The 18009-nt window shown below is 40.2% G+C and overlaps 1 protein-coding gene across 4 annotated transcripts in view; it reads right to left on the bottom strand.

Annotated features, from left to right (window-relative positions):
- The window catches only part of FREM1 (FRAS1 related extracellular matrix 1), a 77553-nt gene extending 60476 nt beyond the window's left edge, over positions 1 to 17077 (bottom strand). For all 4 annotated transcript variants that reach the window (XR_012779036.1, XM_075527418.1, XM_075527415.1 and 1 more), the window contains exons 1-3: positions 16879 to 17077; positions 5120 to 5323; positions 4439 to 4943 (exon numbers count right to left, since the gene is read on the bottom strand). Coding sequence is in view for 3 of the 4 variants with exons in the window: in XM_075527418.1 (XP_075383533.1) it covers positions 4439 to 4669 (231 nt within the window). In the remaining variant the exon portion in view is untranslated. The remainder of the gene's footprint in view (positions 1 to 4438; positions 4944 to 5119; positions 5324 to 16878) is intronic.
- Between the last annotated feature and the right edge of the window lie 932 nt (positions 17078 to 18009).

An 18009-nucleotide genomic window follows, 5' to 3' on the forward strand; every position in this document is an offset into this window, starting at 1 on the left:
AGCGCACACTTCTCTACCACCACAGCCTGTGGACTTGTGGATGCAGTTGTATTCAGTGGGAGAACTGCAGTGGGTCTGAAAAGCCAGCAGTTCCTGCAGTATAATGTTAGATTTATTAGTTTTTAAAGTTGCTCGTGGCGATAGCTTGATTATACAGTAAATCCTGCTTTACGGCCACTACCATTGGACTACAAAAGTATGATCCTGTGAAACTTCTCTGCTGGAAACTTTGCTAGCTCAGGTTTGTTACATAGTTTTGGAACACTGACTTTCTACCAGTAGCCTTTTACCAGATCAGATGTCATCTCTGTGCCATACCAGCACCCAGCCCCAACGTGTAATCCCACAGCATAAAAGCAAGCAGAATTTCTATATTGTGTCCACCAGCTAATTCAAAAGAGACTAATTCTTGTGACATACCTGATACAGGTCAAATTTGCAAAGATGGCTGGCCACAGTTTAACCATCTAAGAGAGACACTTGTTTCAGGCTGATTGTTTTATTTAATGGTTTGTTGACTTGCGAAAGTAAGGCAATGAGGAAAAACGCCTGACCCAAATGGAAAAGAGATTGCTTTGGAGAGTTCTGACACACCTATTCTTTGGAGCAGGGATTTGGATTCTGGGGCATAGGATTTTCATGTCGTCACATATGCCAGTTCCCAAGTCTGGCAAATTACAGTTCCCATGCAGCTATATTTCTTTATAGAGTTTAACAGCTGAAAGCTCTTAGCATTGATAAGACCATGTCTATGTTATCCTTGTGATAACAGGGAACCCCTACACAGCCTGTGCATAGATGGAGGATACTCATGTTTCATATCTACAGAGAGACAGGGCATATTCTTGTCAGCAAGAAGGCAAAAGCTAATCATTGCATTTCCTGAGTGTCTCACTGTGAAACTAAATGTGGTTTTGATTCAGTTTTTATGGGCAGTATTCACACATGATTAGTTCTTCTATGGACTAAAGTAAAATCTGGTCAGCATTTACTAATAGACCTGATGAGGCCATAACTAATAAGGATTAATATACATATGTGGCTGACCTTTTTGCAGAAAGAAGAGGTCATTTCTTAGTACCAGTCATTTTTTAAAATACACCAAAAGAATCATGAAAATTAAGTGGCTTGCCTGAATTACCTACATCTCTCCAACCACTTTGGAGGATGGTGAAATGGAAGGGGGATTTTAGTGAGGTGCTGAAATGTTGACTGGAAGTGCAGTGTGTAGAGGAAGTCTTTGGATGCTCTGACTTTCAGTGTAAAAATAAAGTAATACTTTCATTCCTAAATTAGTTGTTGATGTGTAGTTAGCTGAAGTGCGTCATGACCACTTTGTGGATTTACAGTAAAGGATATAGGAACTAGTGACCTTTGTTTCTTTCTAGCCATTACACGGAATTAGACCTTGCATCTTTCTATAATGGAAAAATAATTAGAGTTTATCAGCTTTCATTATTACTGGCAGTGTCCACTTCCACTGAAGTGATTCTCAGACGCTCAAGCTATGTGGTAATTGTTCTATATTCCTAGTGATTTTAAAATATATTGCCTGCTTTTAACTTTCATCAAGAAGCAAATTGTACAAAGTTGTTTTTTTTTTTAAGTAATGAGTTGATTATCACATACATATACATGGATTTATCACTCTTCTTACTGGCTAAAATAATCTTGGAATAATCTGTAATATATGGTGTTATGGAAAGTATGATTGATTTTATTTGTTGGGACTGCTTAGAAAGGAAGGACAAGAACAGTTTGTGAAAAACAAAATTGCTCTCATATGATGAAGGTTTTGACTATGTTGTGGCTGTTCTGTTGTATATTGCTTTCAAATGTCACAGAAATATGTGTTTTGTTATTTTGCAGTATTTAACAAACAGCAAATGTGTCTTTTTCTTATTTAATGTCTTTTCGTTCTTAGTACAAGCTAACATAAAGGAAGGTGATGAATTAATTAGATAGTCCTAAGTGATATCCTACAAAAAAGAAAAAAAAATTAAGAGAAGTAGTTAGGTGGTGTGTTACCTTAAAGAGAAAAAAAGTACATTACATACAAAAGCCAGTCATATTACAGCTTCCAGTAGTTTAATGTACACTGAAGATGAGATTCTTCATGGATGTAAATCAGTGTAGAGCCCTCAAAGTCAGTAGGGCTTTTGGTGACGTGTAGGTCTGGTGTGCACCTGACAATGAGATACTGCTCAGATGATGCATCCCTGTTCATATCAGAGGGGACTGCCTACAGCAGAGGAGATGGTTTATCATATCAGAGAATTAATTTGTTTCTTTCTAAGACATCATTAGTTCCATCTCTTAATTGATGACAAGGGGATTGAAAATGAAGGACCTTTCCACAAAGGTCTGTTACCACTGACTGACAGTCGTTTTATATAGGTATAAGCCACAATCTGCTTTGCAAAAAGAAACATCTGTTTTATGTTTCCTAATATGTTTTCCTTTTATATGAACAGGCAACTCTAATTGTCAATAAATTCGCTGGGTAAGACAAAGGAGATCTAAATCTTTTCCTAATTACTGTTGAGCTTTGTTTTTTTCTACTTCAACTGCTTTTCAATTACAATTCATAATTAAATTGTCGTACATTCCTAGGACATTACTCACTTTAATGGCAATAAAACAGATCAGACCAGAGACATTTTCTGCCTGCAGAATTTCCTGGTAGAAAGAGCATGAGTGGCACTGGGAGGGCCGGGCTCTGGCACCTTTTTTCAGGAATGGTGAAAGCTCAGGCAGCACTTTTCAGTGTCTGGCTCAGGATTTTGTCATTTAAAACAGAAGCCCTCAACTTACAAATGCCATCTTGTTCTTTCCCAGCAAGGAAATATGACTTGAGATAACCAGACTGCCTATGTCGCTGGCAGTCTCCCTGGGGGACCCCATGTGGTGGTGTGTCTCTGGCACTCCCACCTCCCCACGGCTGCAGAGGGGGGGAGAAGGCACCTTTCCTAACAGGATGGCACTCACGCCAGGAGCCGTCCAGGGGAGGTATCCTGGGCACCTGGATAGCAGAGCTATCTACCCCAGGGCCACCTGGCCAGCAGAGCTCACCCCTCCACATGAGGTGTGCCTGCAGCCTCCAAGAGCCATGCTTGGCTGCCTGGGCTCACATCGGGGCCATGAAAGAATGGGCACTTAGTGGAGGTGGGGTTGGGAGTGAGGAAAGGCAAGGACCCTAGGTATTTTGGAACATAAGGTATGGTGAGTACACATCTCCTGGGGTCTCTGGAAAACTGCCTCTGACCCTGTGCTTGAAGCATGTCAGGTTACAAAGGACAAAGTGGCTTTTTCAAAATACCTGGGTCCTACTGCATGTAGAAGCTGAGGCAGAAATTGAAAGCAAAGTCACTCAGCCAGCCAGCCAGCTTGCCTACAGAAGAGGTTTGGCAGCGATGAGACATGTAAGTCTCTTTCTCCTCATGGGCCAAACTAGGCTGGGGAAGTGGAGAGGGAGGACTATGATCAGAACCCCTGTGCTGACAGAGTGCAAGCCCTGGGCAAGTCTCAGCAGAGGCACTGCACATCTTGGGGCCAGTCTTTAGAGAAGATCACACATTTCCCTGCTCACTGCCTCCTGTTTTTAGAAAAGTCTACCAAGACTGGTGCTCCGGCATCCACCTTCACAGAGATCACCAGAAACCTCAGAGAGGATGTTTAAAACAATGTACATATACAACATGTAGAAGTGTATGCTGCATGGTACAATTAACAAAACTTTTTGAAAATAGACAAAACCTGCTTGGTTATGGTTCATTTTTAAACCATTCATCTTCTATCTCTACTGTTACATCTTCATGTCAATTACTTCCAAGTCCTTCCTGCTATGACTCAGCTGGGGAGATTTGTGAGGCAAACGAGTAGCAGAACAGTGATATGTGAAATACATTTCATTATTCCTACAAGCTTGAAATTTTAACAGAAAACATTTTTTTAATGTATTTGCCATCTGCTAGCAATTTAGCTGTTGCAGAGCAGAGCAAACAACGGTGTACACAATGTGCTTATTGTATGTGATGATTTTTTCCTTAATTGCTCCCTAAGTAGTGGCTGCGTGACTAAAATGCAAAATGCTCTAGTGGGTTATGCATTACCCGAGGGGCAGAAAAACAAGCAGCTGAGAGATGGAGGATATCTCCTAACCAAAAGTTTTGAAATACCCATTCTCTGCTTGTGAAAGGAGACTCTGACCCAACTCCCTTTTATGCACTTGTGTTACTGCGCTCAGCTTTTGGATTTCAGGGGTGCAGTTCTCTGTCAGCTGGCTACTTTTAGCAAAAGGCTGAATCTCACAGGCCATTCATTTTCATGCCTTTTAGTCACTACCCAAAAAAAAAAATTCAATAAAGCAGCTCTTCCTAGTTTCTCCCACACTTGCGCACCCTTGGACACTCAGAGCAGCACAACAGAGCCCAAATACCTGTGGAGTTAGTTTCCCAACCCTCTGTGTTATTGGCTCATTAATCACAACTTCTACTTTGCAGGCATCCTTCTCTCTGGGGATGGAAAATTTGAGGTCATCTTCTGACAGGAAGACAGACTGTCCCTTCATCACTTTCACCCCAAGGTTGACACTAATAAAGGAGGAGCATACAACTCTTAGTACAAGAGGCAGCAGTAGAAACAACCAGCTTTTCTCAAAAGGCTTCATATTATGAGGGGATGCCAGCTCTTTTCCGCAAGAGAAAATGTTCTTAACAAAAGAAGTCTTCTCTTTCTCCGCCAGCAGATTTTCACCATATAATGAAGGACTGAAATGTTAGTTGCAGGTAACAATGTACCACATGTTTTCTATTAAGATGCACCCCTTGACTGAAATCTGGACAGGGGCCTTTCAAAATATCCTTGGGTTTTTATAAAATTCATTGGTCAAGCCTGACAAAATGATGAATGTGTTCTCAAAGTACTTTTAAGGTTTGTTAATCCTGAAAAAAAAAGAAAGAAAATTGATATAAGGCATTGAGAACTATTGGGGAAAAAAAAAATAGCCACAGAAAAAGCTTCCACCATTTCTTACAATTGCAGTTCATTTCAAGCAGCAGCTTAACTTCACTTTTGAATACTATTGAGTGCACACATGCTCAGAAAATTAGCTACGTACCAATGAGACTTCTCCCTCAACAGATCAGCTCTCAATATGCATTCCAGGCACCTTTGATCCATATGCACATACAAACACTTGCTGTGTAGGATCCTTTGTTACTGGCCTTTTTTACTGCTGGACCAAGTAGATATTAATAAAAGGGTATGGGCATCCAAGTAATTTGAAAGTGCAGGAGTAGGCATTCGTCCAGATTAAAGATACCTGAAAGTGAGATAAAGGGAGAGTGGCCTTTTGTTAAATCTGGTTTTGCTTTGCCATTGAATGTGGGGGGAAAAATTCAACCTGTAGTTGAAAACACCTCTCCAGTGCCTCTCTACTCTTCCTGCTATAGCGAGTAACTATGCCAGGATGTCAACATAGAAACGATATGGCACGACAAAGCTGAATTTTTTCTTTTGCACAAAAAAATGTAATCATTCTGAGGCAAATTCAGTGGAAATAAGGAACAAAAGATAATATGGGAAAAAAATTACACAAGTTCCTCATGCCCCCAGTTACAGTAAATCTTCATCTTTCATGTTTACAAACACATAAGAAAAGCATAGTTCTTCTAACATTGAACAAGCACTATTGAAATCCTTGTAAGACTCTAATTTCTACAACCCTCCAAAGTAACTGAATCTATGGCCCAAAAAATAGGCAATTATATTGATTTAATTAAATTTGATAAGATCATAAGAATTTCAAGCTAGTAAAGTATCAACATTCCTTCAGTTTCTGGTAAATTTTTGGTGCCCTGACTACTTGCACAGTCTATTTTAACCACAGTCCTACCACCAACAGTGAGCTTTCCTGAAAGTGAATAAAAAAACAAATCCATGTATCTCTTTATTTTCTTCATTATTGTATACAGGTAAGTGTTCACTCTACTGTTTCCAGCAGGATGACCTTCTGAACAGCCTACAATTGTATGCACATATCTGCCCAGTTTTACATTTCACAGAAAAATGATCAGCGGTTAAGAATTTCTTTAAAATTATTCACTTCCTAGAGTAACACAAGGCAGATCCACTCACTTCAGCTCAGATTCAGGACTGAAGACATTGGGACTAACATATGTTTAAAGTTAGATGTATGTTGACTATGTAGTCCGAGCCACAAATCTTAACTCTGGTTTTCTAGTTTTTTATCTGAAAATCTTTCCATTTTGGTCTAAAATTATGCAGCCAGATCAGTCTGAACAAAATCTGAGAGAAAATGTAGAATTCTAGCCAGAGGAAAGGGAATGAAATTCATGGTTGAAAGTTTTTTAACGTGTCCCAGAAACAAATCAAAATCTCAATTCATTTAAAAAAAGTTTACTTACATAGACACCTTTTACTAAAATCCAGATATGTAAATGTGCCCAAAGTACTTGCTAATTTTTGGGTTTTTTCTAATGGGATGGGTATGCATAGCACTTCATTGAAATAAGCACATCTGAGACAGCACTCCACTTCCTAAAATTCACTGTTTTGAAACAGTCTGCGATCCTATAAAGGACAACTTGGAAAGAGGGGGAGGAAAACAGATTACACTTCAGCCTCCAAGTGAGAAAGTATGGTTTGCAGCAAGTACACCCTTTTAACCTCAATATCTGACTGGTGTTTATCACATAGTGCATGGATTGCTAGCATTTATCAAATATAATCTGTGTTTCCTTAAAATACCAGCTGCAAAGCATGGGGAGATGTTCTGAGTGAAAACCTTCTCTATTGCTGTGCCCTCTTTCTACTTCCTGCATCAAACAAAGTGAAGATAGGGCTGAAGGAAGTGAAATAACTTCCTTGGCATACGTCTCAAGAAGATGCTCTGCATAATGTCTCCTCTGACCTCAGGCATGCCGGGATCCTTGGCCAGCAGGAAGCTCCTGGCACAGGGACTGCAATGGATTTTAAATCCTTTGACTCCAGCCCCTGATGAAGCAGCAATGCATGAGTAAGTCTCAGCTAGTTTCAGAGAAGACCCAGTTTCTTAAGCCATAGAGGGGCTCAGATAAGAAGAAAATAATTGGGAATTTTAGACTCTGACTAGGACCTGGCAAAGTGCTAAGAGGCAGTCAATGACTCTGAAACATAGACCCAGTGGTTTACAGCTCATGACAATGCCAGTAACTTCGTGCTCCATAATACCAGGCTGGGGCATTGATTTACAGTGCAAAATGCCTTTATTCACAGGGCGCTAGGTACCTTATAAGAAATGATAAAATTAAAGCCTGAACAGTTTTGACTTTCTCCACTCCCACGTGGATAGCTACCACAAAAACACGTTATAGTTCAGAGACAGCCTAATCACCAGTTCAGAAATGGCACTGGTCAGGAAGTGTATTGTTCTCTTTACACCTTACTTATGTGCTTACAAGAAAGGAAAGCCAGCTGTCTCTCCCCAGCAGGCACTGCCAGAGTTGTTCATGCAGAGACATCTGCACCTCAACTCTGATGAAGCCCAGGTCCATCTGTTTCTTGTGCCTACCCCATAAGCCCCAGCACTAGGTGCAGGTATAAACCTCAGGCACAGGCAATGGTTTCTTTGCTGCCTTTTCTTACCCTGCATCAAACACTAAGAGCAGAAAGGCTTCAAGAAGAGCCAGGAGCATTTTGATCAATTTCATGGTGGTTCAGTGAGCCATTCTTTGCTACAAAATTGTTCCCGTGTTGTCACTGTGTCTTACAGTCTTGCTTTGACTGCTTTTGCTTGAAGACACTGCTCCTGTATACGTGTTTGTCCCATATGTTCCAGCAATTGGCCTCTACTTGTCAGCTGCAGGGCTGTCTCCGTATGTGGCCAAGTGAAGATCTTGAGAAGTATAAGCTCACTTTCTTACTTATCGAATGATAGCAAAATGAAATTATGAGATATCCTTTCAGCACATAATGGCAATCAAATGAGAAGGTTTTGGAGTGAATGTTACAGATTAGCATTCTCCAGTCTGCATGAAGAAGGCCATTGCTTCAACAAAGTCGCGTGTGTACTAGACAGTACTTATGCTGATCCACGGTGACAGTGCACTGCTCTCCGGCAGCTCCACAACCACTGGTGATGCTGCTGCCATATTTTGTGGCTGCTTTGGACTTCCTTACAATCTCCTTACTCCTCTGCCCTTAATATCACAGCCAAGCCTGATTCATCCCTGCTATTCCTTGGCGTGTCACCTGTATGTCCAGAATGAACAAATGACTGAGGCACTATTTAATTCCAAATGCACCACGATATTTCAGATATACTTAAGAGTCTTAATGCAATAATGGTGTTCATGAACAACACATTAGGAGAATCAGTATTTTTAAACTAAGCTGTTTCCTGAAAGGAGGTTGTAGAGAGGTGGGGGTCGGTCTCTTCTCCCAGGTAACAAGTGATAGGATGAGAGGAAATGGCCTTAGGTTGCATCAGGAGAGGTTTAGACTGGATATTAGGAAATTTTACTTCACTGAAAGGGTTATCAAGCATTGGAACAGGCTGCCCAGGGAAGTGGTTGAGTCGCCATCCCTGGAGGTATTTAAAGGACGTTTGGATGAGGTGCTTAGGGACATGGTGTAGTGGTGGTCTTGGCAGTGTTAGGTTTACGGTTGGACTCGATGATCTTAAAGGTCTTTTCCAACCTATACGATTCTGTGATTCTGTGATTCTGTGACTGTCTAGGGGGCTGTCTATATGGCAAAACACCTGAACCAGCTCCAGGTGCGCTGTGTACCTACAAGCTCACAGACAGCTACCAGCTTTGGCCCCAGAAGTAAAACAGCCATGTCAGTTCAGTGATATATCATATATTAGTTGTTATCCCTCAGTGAGGATGGAACACATGATTTATGAGGAGAGGCTGAGACAGCTGGGTTTGTTCAGCCTGAAGAAGAGAGGGCTTATTGCTGTTTTTAGACATCTGACAGAAGAGCGCAGAGAGCCTGGAGGTGCATAGCAAAGGGACAAGATGCAACCCACAAAATTCGCAACAAGGGAAATTCACATTAGGTATTAGGAAAAAAGAAGCCACCATGAGCATGGTCAGTGGAATTGGTTTCCCAGATGGGCTGTGGAGTCTCCATCCTCAGAGATATTTAAAAAACATCTAATCAGCGCCTGTGTAGCCTGATGTAACTTTGAAGCTGGACTTGCCATACAAGCTGGCTGTGCTGAGAGCAAGGGGTGGGAGCAGTTATCTGCAGAGGTCTTCTGCGCCCTAAATCATGTGATGACTCTAAGCTGAAATGACAGAGCTGTCTGGCTCCCAGGACCTAAGTTAATTACCTGCAAAACACTGCATTGTACCCTGCAAACTGTCCAGTAATTCCCATGAGATCCAATATAAAACCATACTGGTATAAAAAATGTGGCAACAAAGAAAGAGACCTCCCTTCCCATAATTAGAGGCAGACTGGCCTAGCTGACCCTGAGATTTGGGAGCTTGGAAAAGGAGTCCCAAAGACGTGTCCAAGGCACTGTGCAAAGGACACTCAGCAAGGGGAACTCTGAGGAGCTCCTCATCTGCTGGCAGACCCTTGCCCCGCTTTGTAGATAAGCCTGGGGAGAAGGCAGAAGGAGAAGGGGCCGCTGAAGAGGTGGTGGATATGACTCTGTAGAGTTAACAGAAGGACAGACAAGACTGGGGACAATGTAGGGGATGGTTACTGAGAACTTCAGATGTGGTTTGTTAAAAATGTCCTCTAAATGCCAGAAGAACTAGTTTTCCCTCAGGGCTGCTGGTGCACATGTGAGAAATGATGCAATGGCTAATTACAAACATTTACAAACATTTACAATTACAAACTTACCAAATACAACTGGTTTTCAAGATTCTAAAAAAAAAGAAGAGGAAAGAAACACTGCAAAAAAGGAACTCCAGGACTGCTGTAGAATTATCATCATCATCACAAAATATCTGGCAAAACTTCCCAATTTGTCAAGTGATTATTGGCTCCAGGAATCTGGAGAACTGCGTTAAGTCCCTAAGAGCATCCATGAGTTATTGAAAGGTAGATGTCCTTCCAACAGCAGACTCTGGAGAAAACATACATCTGTGCAGGACCTCCATCCAGAGGTACGCGTAGAAACTCTCATTTGTGTGTCTCTAGATCCATGTCAAGTAGATCTGCTATTTTAGATAATTTTTGAATTTTTTTTGTCATTACAACTCCTGCATGAATGAAATTTACTTCGAAGAATGCAAATATTAATACATTGGTGGGAAGGTTTCCAGCACTACTTCTTTATTTAGAAGTTACAAAGGTACAGATTCCTGAGTCTGATTCTGAGGAGGGCTAATGTGATGTAAATAAAGACTAATCCCAATGATTTAGATAGCTATCTACCCGTGCAAAACAACTGAAGATAAGATCAGAAACAGCACCAATAACTCTCAGGTGTAATACCTAAAACCTGATTAAGAAATCTGTAATCACTAGTGACTTTGAGCCAAGTCTCAATGACACCCAAAGTCTTCAATGAGATTTGGATGAGACAAGATTTTCTCTGTGTGTGACAAAATCTGTGGTTGCCTGGGAGATTTCACTGAACAATTGGATCCAAAATTGCCCTCTTCTTTTCCAAAGCTTGAAAGGAATTATGGAGGATGATTGTTGTGGGCTGGGAGTTGGACTGATTTGTTTTAATGAACACCAGAAAAAGTTTACAAGAAACAGAAAGAACATTGTTTGGGTTTTTTTTAGCGGATGAGATTAAAGAAAACAAATAGCAGCCTTCCATGATTTCTAGGAAACAAGACTAATATTATTACAGCAATTAAAACTTAGCCCAGGGCAATGAAAGGATCCTGAGCTATTAAATTAGGGGGTTGTCACTTCAGAATGTGCAATTAACACATGCACCCCTTGGACTGTTTGCTATTTAATGTTTTTGTTCCATGCACTACAAACAAGGATTATAGGTCACATAGAAACTCAAGTATTCAGCAAGGTATTTGCTGAGTTAAGGAATGGTAAATAACAGTTCCCTTCTTTTTTTCCTTTCTTAGTTTTGGTCTATGAAGAGAAGTCCTGTACACTTTTTAGCAAAGTAAGGAAACAAGAGGTGTTTCATTGCATAGTCAATGAATAGACCTTTCTTCATCAGGGAAAACAGCTGAAGGATGTGAAGCACATCAGATATATCCAGGTTATTAACATTTCTTTTTTCCTTTGTTTCTTTGTTGTATTAAAGCACAATACTATAAGGTAGAAAAACCCCTGGTTTTCTTCATTCTACCCTCTTTCACATTATAGATATTTTAACAGTGATTATCAGATTAAGACCTAATACAGTTTCAATGTACAGAGATTATTTCTGACTTCAATGTTCATCCTCAGCGTGATATTCCCACTGTCGTACACTAAGTTATGACTCACCCAAGCTTAGGACACTAGGTAGTGGTGAAAACGGAGTGCAGAAGTATCCCCATATGCTGACGGGCCAATATAATACTGAAAGCGTATTTGACATTACACAAAGCCAGACAAGTGGTAGAGGAGAAAAATCTGAATATAACACCATCAACATTATTACACTGTAATGCCAAGTATTGCAGCTTAATGCAAGGCTGGAAACTGAATTACTCTTTTCCCTAGGGTTCCTCTGTAGCCTTGCTGAACCCTTTTAATTTCCACTCCTTATAAGACCCCCTTCTGCATCAACTAGAAGTTGTAAGGCCAGAGGCGTTTCTGTCTAAGGAGCAGTGCTCCACTTTTTCCCATTAAACAGAGCTAAGCCGTAGGGGGCAGGTGGAGGGGCTCAGACAGTGACGGCAAGAAAATAAAGGGAAAGAGAAACACTGAGAGGAAGACTTCCAATCAATCAAGAGGAGGGATACTTAACAGCTTGGTCTTCAACCATTACACAACATACTTTTAAAAAGGCAGAGCAGGTCAGAGTCCCAGACTGAGACTAGGAAAAAGGAGCTATTGATTGTGGTTGCCCCTTAAAGACCATCTTAAAGACAATGCATTGTTCCCTTTTAAGTGTTAAATAGATCTGTTTTTATATTGTTAGAAGTACTTGAAATTTTGAGATAGAGATCGTGATCGCATTGTTAGCAGATGCCTATTATACTTAAGAGAACTGCAAAAGCAAATAAAATCAAGTCTTGGCTTTTGTTTTAATAAACATAAGAGACTAACAGCTAAACTGCATTTGCTGAACAGATAAATATTTTGTCCTCAAAAGACCAATGAAAACGTCTTTGCCCTCTACTCTTTAAGCCCAGAAAACTGTCTCACATAACAGAGTTGAGAAGATAAAGATGAAGTGATTTTTTTTTTCTTAGTTGCCCTTTATGTGTTTTTTAAGATCATTACACAAATAGGAACTGCCACCCTCTGACTGCCCATTCTCCACCAGACATGAACGCTGAATTGGAACAGAGTGCATTGCAGAAATTACTCTGAAAAAGAAATAATTATATCTTTTTGACAGCTGTTTGAGGAAGTCCATAAAACAGTCCAGCTTCCAGTGAGGTTCTTCCACTGATGCTATCCATAGGTTACTATCCTGCACATGACCTTCATCCTCCTGGGTCCCAGCACTCCCTGATTTCCCATCCTCCCTTTGGGAGTATAAAGCTATAGGGGATAGCTGTTTGCAGGGAAAGTCAAGCCAGCCTAGGAGAAACACAGACTGAATAAACCTCTTTGCTATTTGCAGGACTAATTAATTTCTCAGAAGGTTTGAATATTTCCACTTAGAATTTTCTTTTGACCATTCAAATACAGCAAAAGGTTGGTTTTTTGGCAGTCAAAGGGAGCAGGCTACTTCTCAGTGTAAATGTTAATACAAACCACTATATTTTCTACTGTCATTTTTTTGTAGTTTAATGTCATACTGGTACTCTCCTAAGAGCATGACACAATTGTAAAGATCAGGAGCATATTTAATATCTCTTCTTTTCTCCTTTTTCTGTACAAGAAAGGAGAGAGGGATCCTGGAGACTCCCGGGGGGGCAGGGACATGGACGGAGAGGATATAAACTAGGGGAAAACTAGTGAAAACAGTAAAGTAAAAGGACTAGATTAGCCATCCTTTTTATTTCATGTATAATCATACGCACTGCAGAGAGGGAATAAAACCTGCTCTTCTTAAGAGAAGAGCAGTCTATAACAACATGTGGGTAGCAGAATGGCTTCCCCTAATCCAACCAGAGAATGACTCAAAAATAAAAATGAAAACTACCCCTAATAATGGAAACTGTGGATGGGTGAAGGGAGTGTAGTGGATAGAGGAAATCTCCCAAGACCATTGACTTTGAAAAGACATTTCATTTTAGCAAGTAATTAGTAATGGATAGAAAAGAAACTAGTGAAACTCAGCAAGCAGCCTAGGATTAGTCAGTGACCATCATGCTTGTGTTACAAGGACAAAATCGTTGGCTTCACCTTGATCCATAATTTTAGTGAGTGAAGACAGAAATGACGGCATTGCATTCAGTACCTAACATGACAACACAAGGCTTCCAGCTCTGGACCCCCATGCTTTTCCATGACCTTTGCAAGCTATGGTCAGATCTCATGCATGAGGTGCTAGATGAGCTTGGCTTATGGCAGAGCAGCTCTACCAGAGAGTGAACACATCTCTGACCCACAAGTGTGAGGGTGTCAAAACCCATAGAAAAGGAGCAGGAAAAGCCTCCTGCACAAGGAGTAGCAAGGTGAGGAGGCAGGGACAAGGAACCTGTGACCAGCTGTCCAACAATGAAATTGTTTCATTACACCATGAACTGCAAGGTCTGATACTTCTGCGAAACAATCGTTGGGCAGTGGTGGTGAAATGAGGTACCACTGACATATTGCACCTCTCCATAGCGTTACACATCTGGTCATATACTCAGTAAGGTGTATGTGATAACACCCAACACTGCTCTACATGCAAGTACAGAGCAATGAAATGGCAGTGGACTTCCATCTCTGACAGACTCCCCCTTGCAGGTAGAAACCTACTGTGAAGCACAGCATGTGGTTTTGGTGTTTTGAGAATAATTTCTTTATGCACTGCTATTGGTTGGCTGGTTAACTGAGTGTGGGGGAGACGGCTGAGCTTTGAGCTGACGAGCCTTGAGGGTAATGGCAAAGGTTTTGAATTTTTGAGAAGGAAGACTTTGCAGACTGTTCTTCACAAAACCAAGCAAGCTCACTAAAGTGTGTGCTGCATCTCACAGTGCTAAACAAAAGAAGACTTGCAATCTGCTGCACATGCTACACAGAGGATTTTTTTGAATGCTTAAATTTTAACAGCTGGTAGATGGTATGGTTTACACTTTCCCACACACACAGTGGCTTGGTTCATCTCTTTGTGCCTTAGATATGTGAAACTTAGTCACTTGCTTGAGCTTTTTGCCAGGATTACTGCTATATTCCAGGAGGAAAAGATGTGCCTCCAAAGAGCAATTCCTTCCTGTTTACATAGCTATCTAAGGGAAAGAGGATAGATTTAGCCCAGACACAAATTTAGGTTTTGAAAAGTATGTGAGGGGACTCCACTGAGAGTTTGATATTCCCTACATAGAAATCAAATGTGATTTTAGGTTCTTCTGTGAAATCTGAAAGTTACTTAGCTGTGGTATGATTGCCTTCAAATTATGTTTGATAAACAAGGAGTGTGCACTAGATTAAATAGTTACACATCTCATCAAAATTAATCTAGATCCACTAAAAAAACCCCAAAACCATAGTTCCTCTTTTGTTAACAATTTTCATTGATAAAGGTATATCCTTACACATTCAGGATGCCTGCACAGTGCACCTACAACCTGTCAGCTCATGTAGTCGCATGATGGTTTTAGACAACAGTTGTCAGAAAATCAGACACAGTCCAGCTACAGTTTATCTTCACCGCAAGCTATTAAGAGTTCTTTGAAATACTGTTGCAGGCTTCACAATGATAGCAACTAGAGACAGAAATAACACATTTCATTAGAGAGTGTTTAACAGCTTCCCAGATGTAGTCTGTACAGGTTATTTTACCCAACTGCACAAAGGCAGCTGAATCATCCTGAAGATCTCGTGTTGCAAGTTGTGAAAGCATGAAGTTGTGCACAGACACTTTAGCTACAGGAATTGTAGCCCACGCAGCCATTAGCATGAGATAAGTTAATCTGTGTCCACAACTGAGTGCCACAGAATCTCAAAAAATAAGAGAAGCAGAGTTTAAAGTATTGATGACAAATGATCTGCTCAGTCTCCCTCTATGCTCAACAGGTACAGTCAAGCGGATTGCACTTTTAATGTATCATTATTTGACTAGCATGTGCTATTTTACCATGATGATTTTACTACACATACTGTTGTTGCCATCTAAATTCACTGTTAGATTGATGAAGTCAGTGATCATTTCTTTTCCCCATAAATAAATTAATTCTTGTTGTACTGTAACTAATGTTATCATAGACATGTATTATTAAGACCACATGTACTGTATTATTATCATAAACTAATATTACCGAGACTACTTCAAGGACTGAAGAAAATGAATGTAATGAATGAACAGGCATGAGATACTTTCATTTTAAAAATCAAGTCATTGTCCAGGGACTTGTTTAATCATTTGTCCTTATACTTGCCTAATTCTTCTCGAAGAAGGGATCTATGCCAGAAAAAATGTTCAAAATCTAAAGGTGCCCAGATCCAAACCACCTCAGTCTCTAAGTCAAAACGATCTGCGTGCAGTCATGTTGCATGCAAAATAAACCCTAGGGAAGAATCATGAATAAAATGCTGGCAGGCCCACAGCAGTAACACCCGAGTAAAAGAAAAGAGATGGGACAACTCCTACAGATGTGTGTGCTCTTTTACTGTGAAAGAAACTGGTGATTTACAGTGCCAGTGCCTCCCACAGACATCCTGGACACATGTCAACAGCAGAGATGCATCTTGCCTAAGGTAACGTGCAGTCCTGAGTTGGCTGAGATGATGAACTAGTAAAATTCTCTAACTAGCAAAAACATAACTTGCAAAATCACCTTTTAATAACCGTTTCAAGAAACTGTGTATAATTATCTACAGGATTTGTTGATGTGTCTCAGCACAACACAGAGCGACAGCAACTTATCTCTAAAGGATGATGTTTTAGAGTTTGGTTCTAGATAAATGCATAGAAATCAGCAGGAAATGTAAAAAACTGTGCAAGCATGTATGTGTGTGTTCAGAAACGCACATAAACATTTACACATACATATGACCAATGAACATCTGTCTAATTCAGATGAATGAAGTCAGCTGTCTGAATGTGCATGAAAATGTGGAAACTCTCACAGATCCCTACTGCAAAATAAAAGTCTACAATTTTAAAACATGCATTTAAAAAACAAGTTCTCCCAGCTAAATGAAATACATCTTTTAGAAAGACTTACTAATATTGAAAGTTTTAATTATGTTTTTCAGTGCTTTTTATCACATTTCTCTCTCCTGGTGTGTCTTACTAAAAAGACAATTTTACAAAAAGAAATCTTACTTAGTGCTTTCAAGCTTTTATAAAAGATAAAAACCACAAAGTTTTATTAGAGCTGATGGAAGAAAGCCAGCATAGTTGAGAAAGCTATATCAACTGGAACATTAGGATAAACTAAGTTGCTTGGAATCCTTAACTTCCAAGTTAACTTCTACTAAACTACTGGCAAGAACCAGTGCCTGTTTTCCTCCAAAGTTAGAACTGATCTTTCATCCATCCTGAGTACAAAAATTACTGTCCAGCTGCTTTGCTGCAACATTCAGCAGCAAACTGAATGTTGCAAGCTGTTAAACACTATTACAACCACAAACACAACAGCATTCAGTGTATACAGCAAACTTGAAGCAGATACTTACAGGTAGCAGTGTTTCTCCAGGAGGCTGAACGAGATCATACTAGAATAAAAGGAATAATGAATGTCACTGACCCAGTAATCTCTGGTTTAAAAGGCTGGCAGAGAAAGAAATCCAATGAGTGGGTGACAGAGAGAAAGACAGAGGGGCGGGTGGGGGGAGAGAGAGATAGATGAAATTCCAGTCTTTCTGGTCAGCTTGGCTGTAGTTTTCTCCGTACTAAAAATCCACAATAAACACTCTTTGCTTGCAAGACTGCTCCTGACTGCAGAGTCCCAGAGTACAAACACTTTCGGGCTCCCTATGATAAGGGCATTCTGAGATGCCTTGGAGTGTTTACACTCAGCAATGCTTCTCTGGCAGCCAGCCCCAGATCTTCCTTTCCCCTTCTGCTAGTTAAGTCTGTTGGGACTAAAAACTGAGCTCCTGTTAATAAGGTTTGCTCATTTTTTCTCCCCACTTCTGCTAGTTTATTTCCTTCAACATACATGCACACATACTCTCATTTATGTATTAAAGATTCATAGACAAAGAGGTGACCTAAAATCTTTTCAGATCAATCAGTTTTCCGCCACAAGAAGGGAAAGAGTCTTTATTGAAATACAGATATGATTAATTTCCTCCATAAGACAATAGCAAAGCAGGTTTGATCTTATTTCAAGGTGGCTGATGAAATGAAAATCAAGTGAATTATCAATTTAATAGTAATGCATGTTGCTTACTTATAAATGTGATACTTTTTACAAGCTGAAATGTTCAGTTGACTGCTGTTCAAAATCCTGTTGCATGTTAAAGTATTAAGTATTCAAGTTAACATATATTCATTTTACTGACTCATTGCAGTTGCAACAAAAGAAAATCCAAGAGTTGTTTTTTTTTTTTCATTCAGAACAGCAGGAAAGAGGAAGGGTATAGGCCAAATCCCACCAATTATTTAATACCTCATAGAATTCAAGATATCTCGCCAGCGTTCTGTCACGAGATTCACATCAGTTTTCCAGATTTGACTGGCTGGTGGGAGTCTTAAGTAAAATTTGCTACCACACAGTGGCTCGTTGATGCATCCTGAGGAGTAAACTTGACAGCCCACTTTTTCAGAGCACAGAGGCTGTATTGCAAAGTCACAGTACAGGG

The sequence above is a fragment of the Mycteria americana genome, chromosome Z (genome assembly GCF_035582795.1).
Source record: "Mycteria americana isolate JAX WOST 10 ecotype Jacksonville Zoo and Gardens chromosome Z, USCA_MyAme_1.0, whole genome shotgun sequence".
Lineage (NCBI taxonomy): Eukaryota > Metazoa > Chordata > Aves > Ciconiiformes > Ciconiidae > Mycteria > Mycteria americana.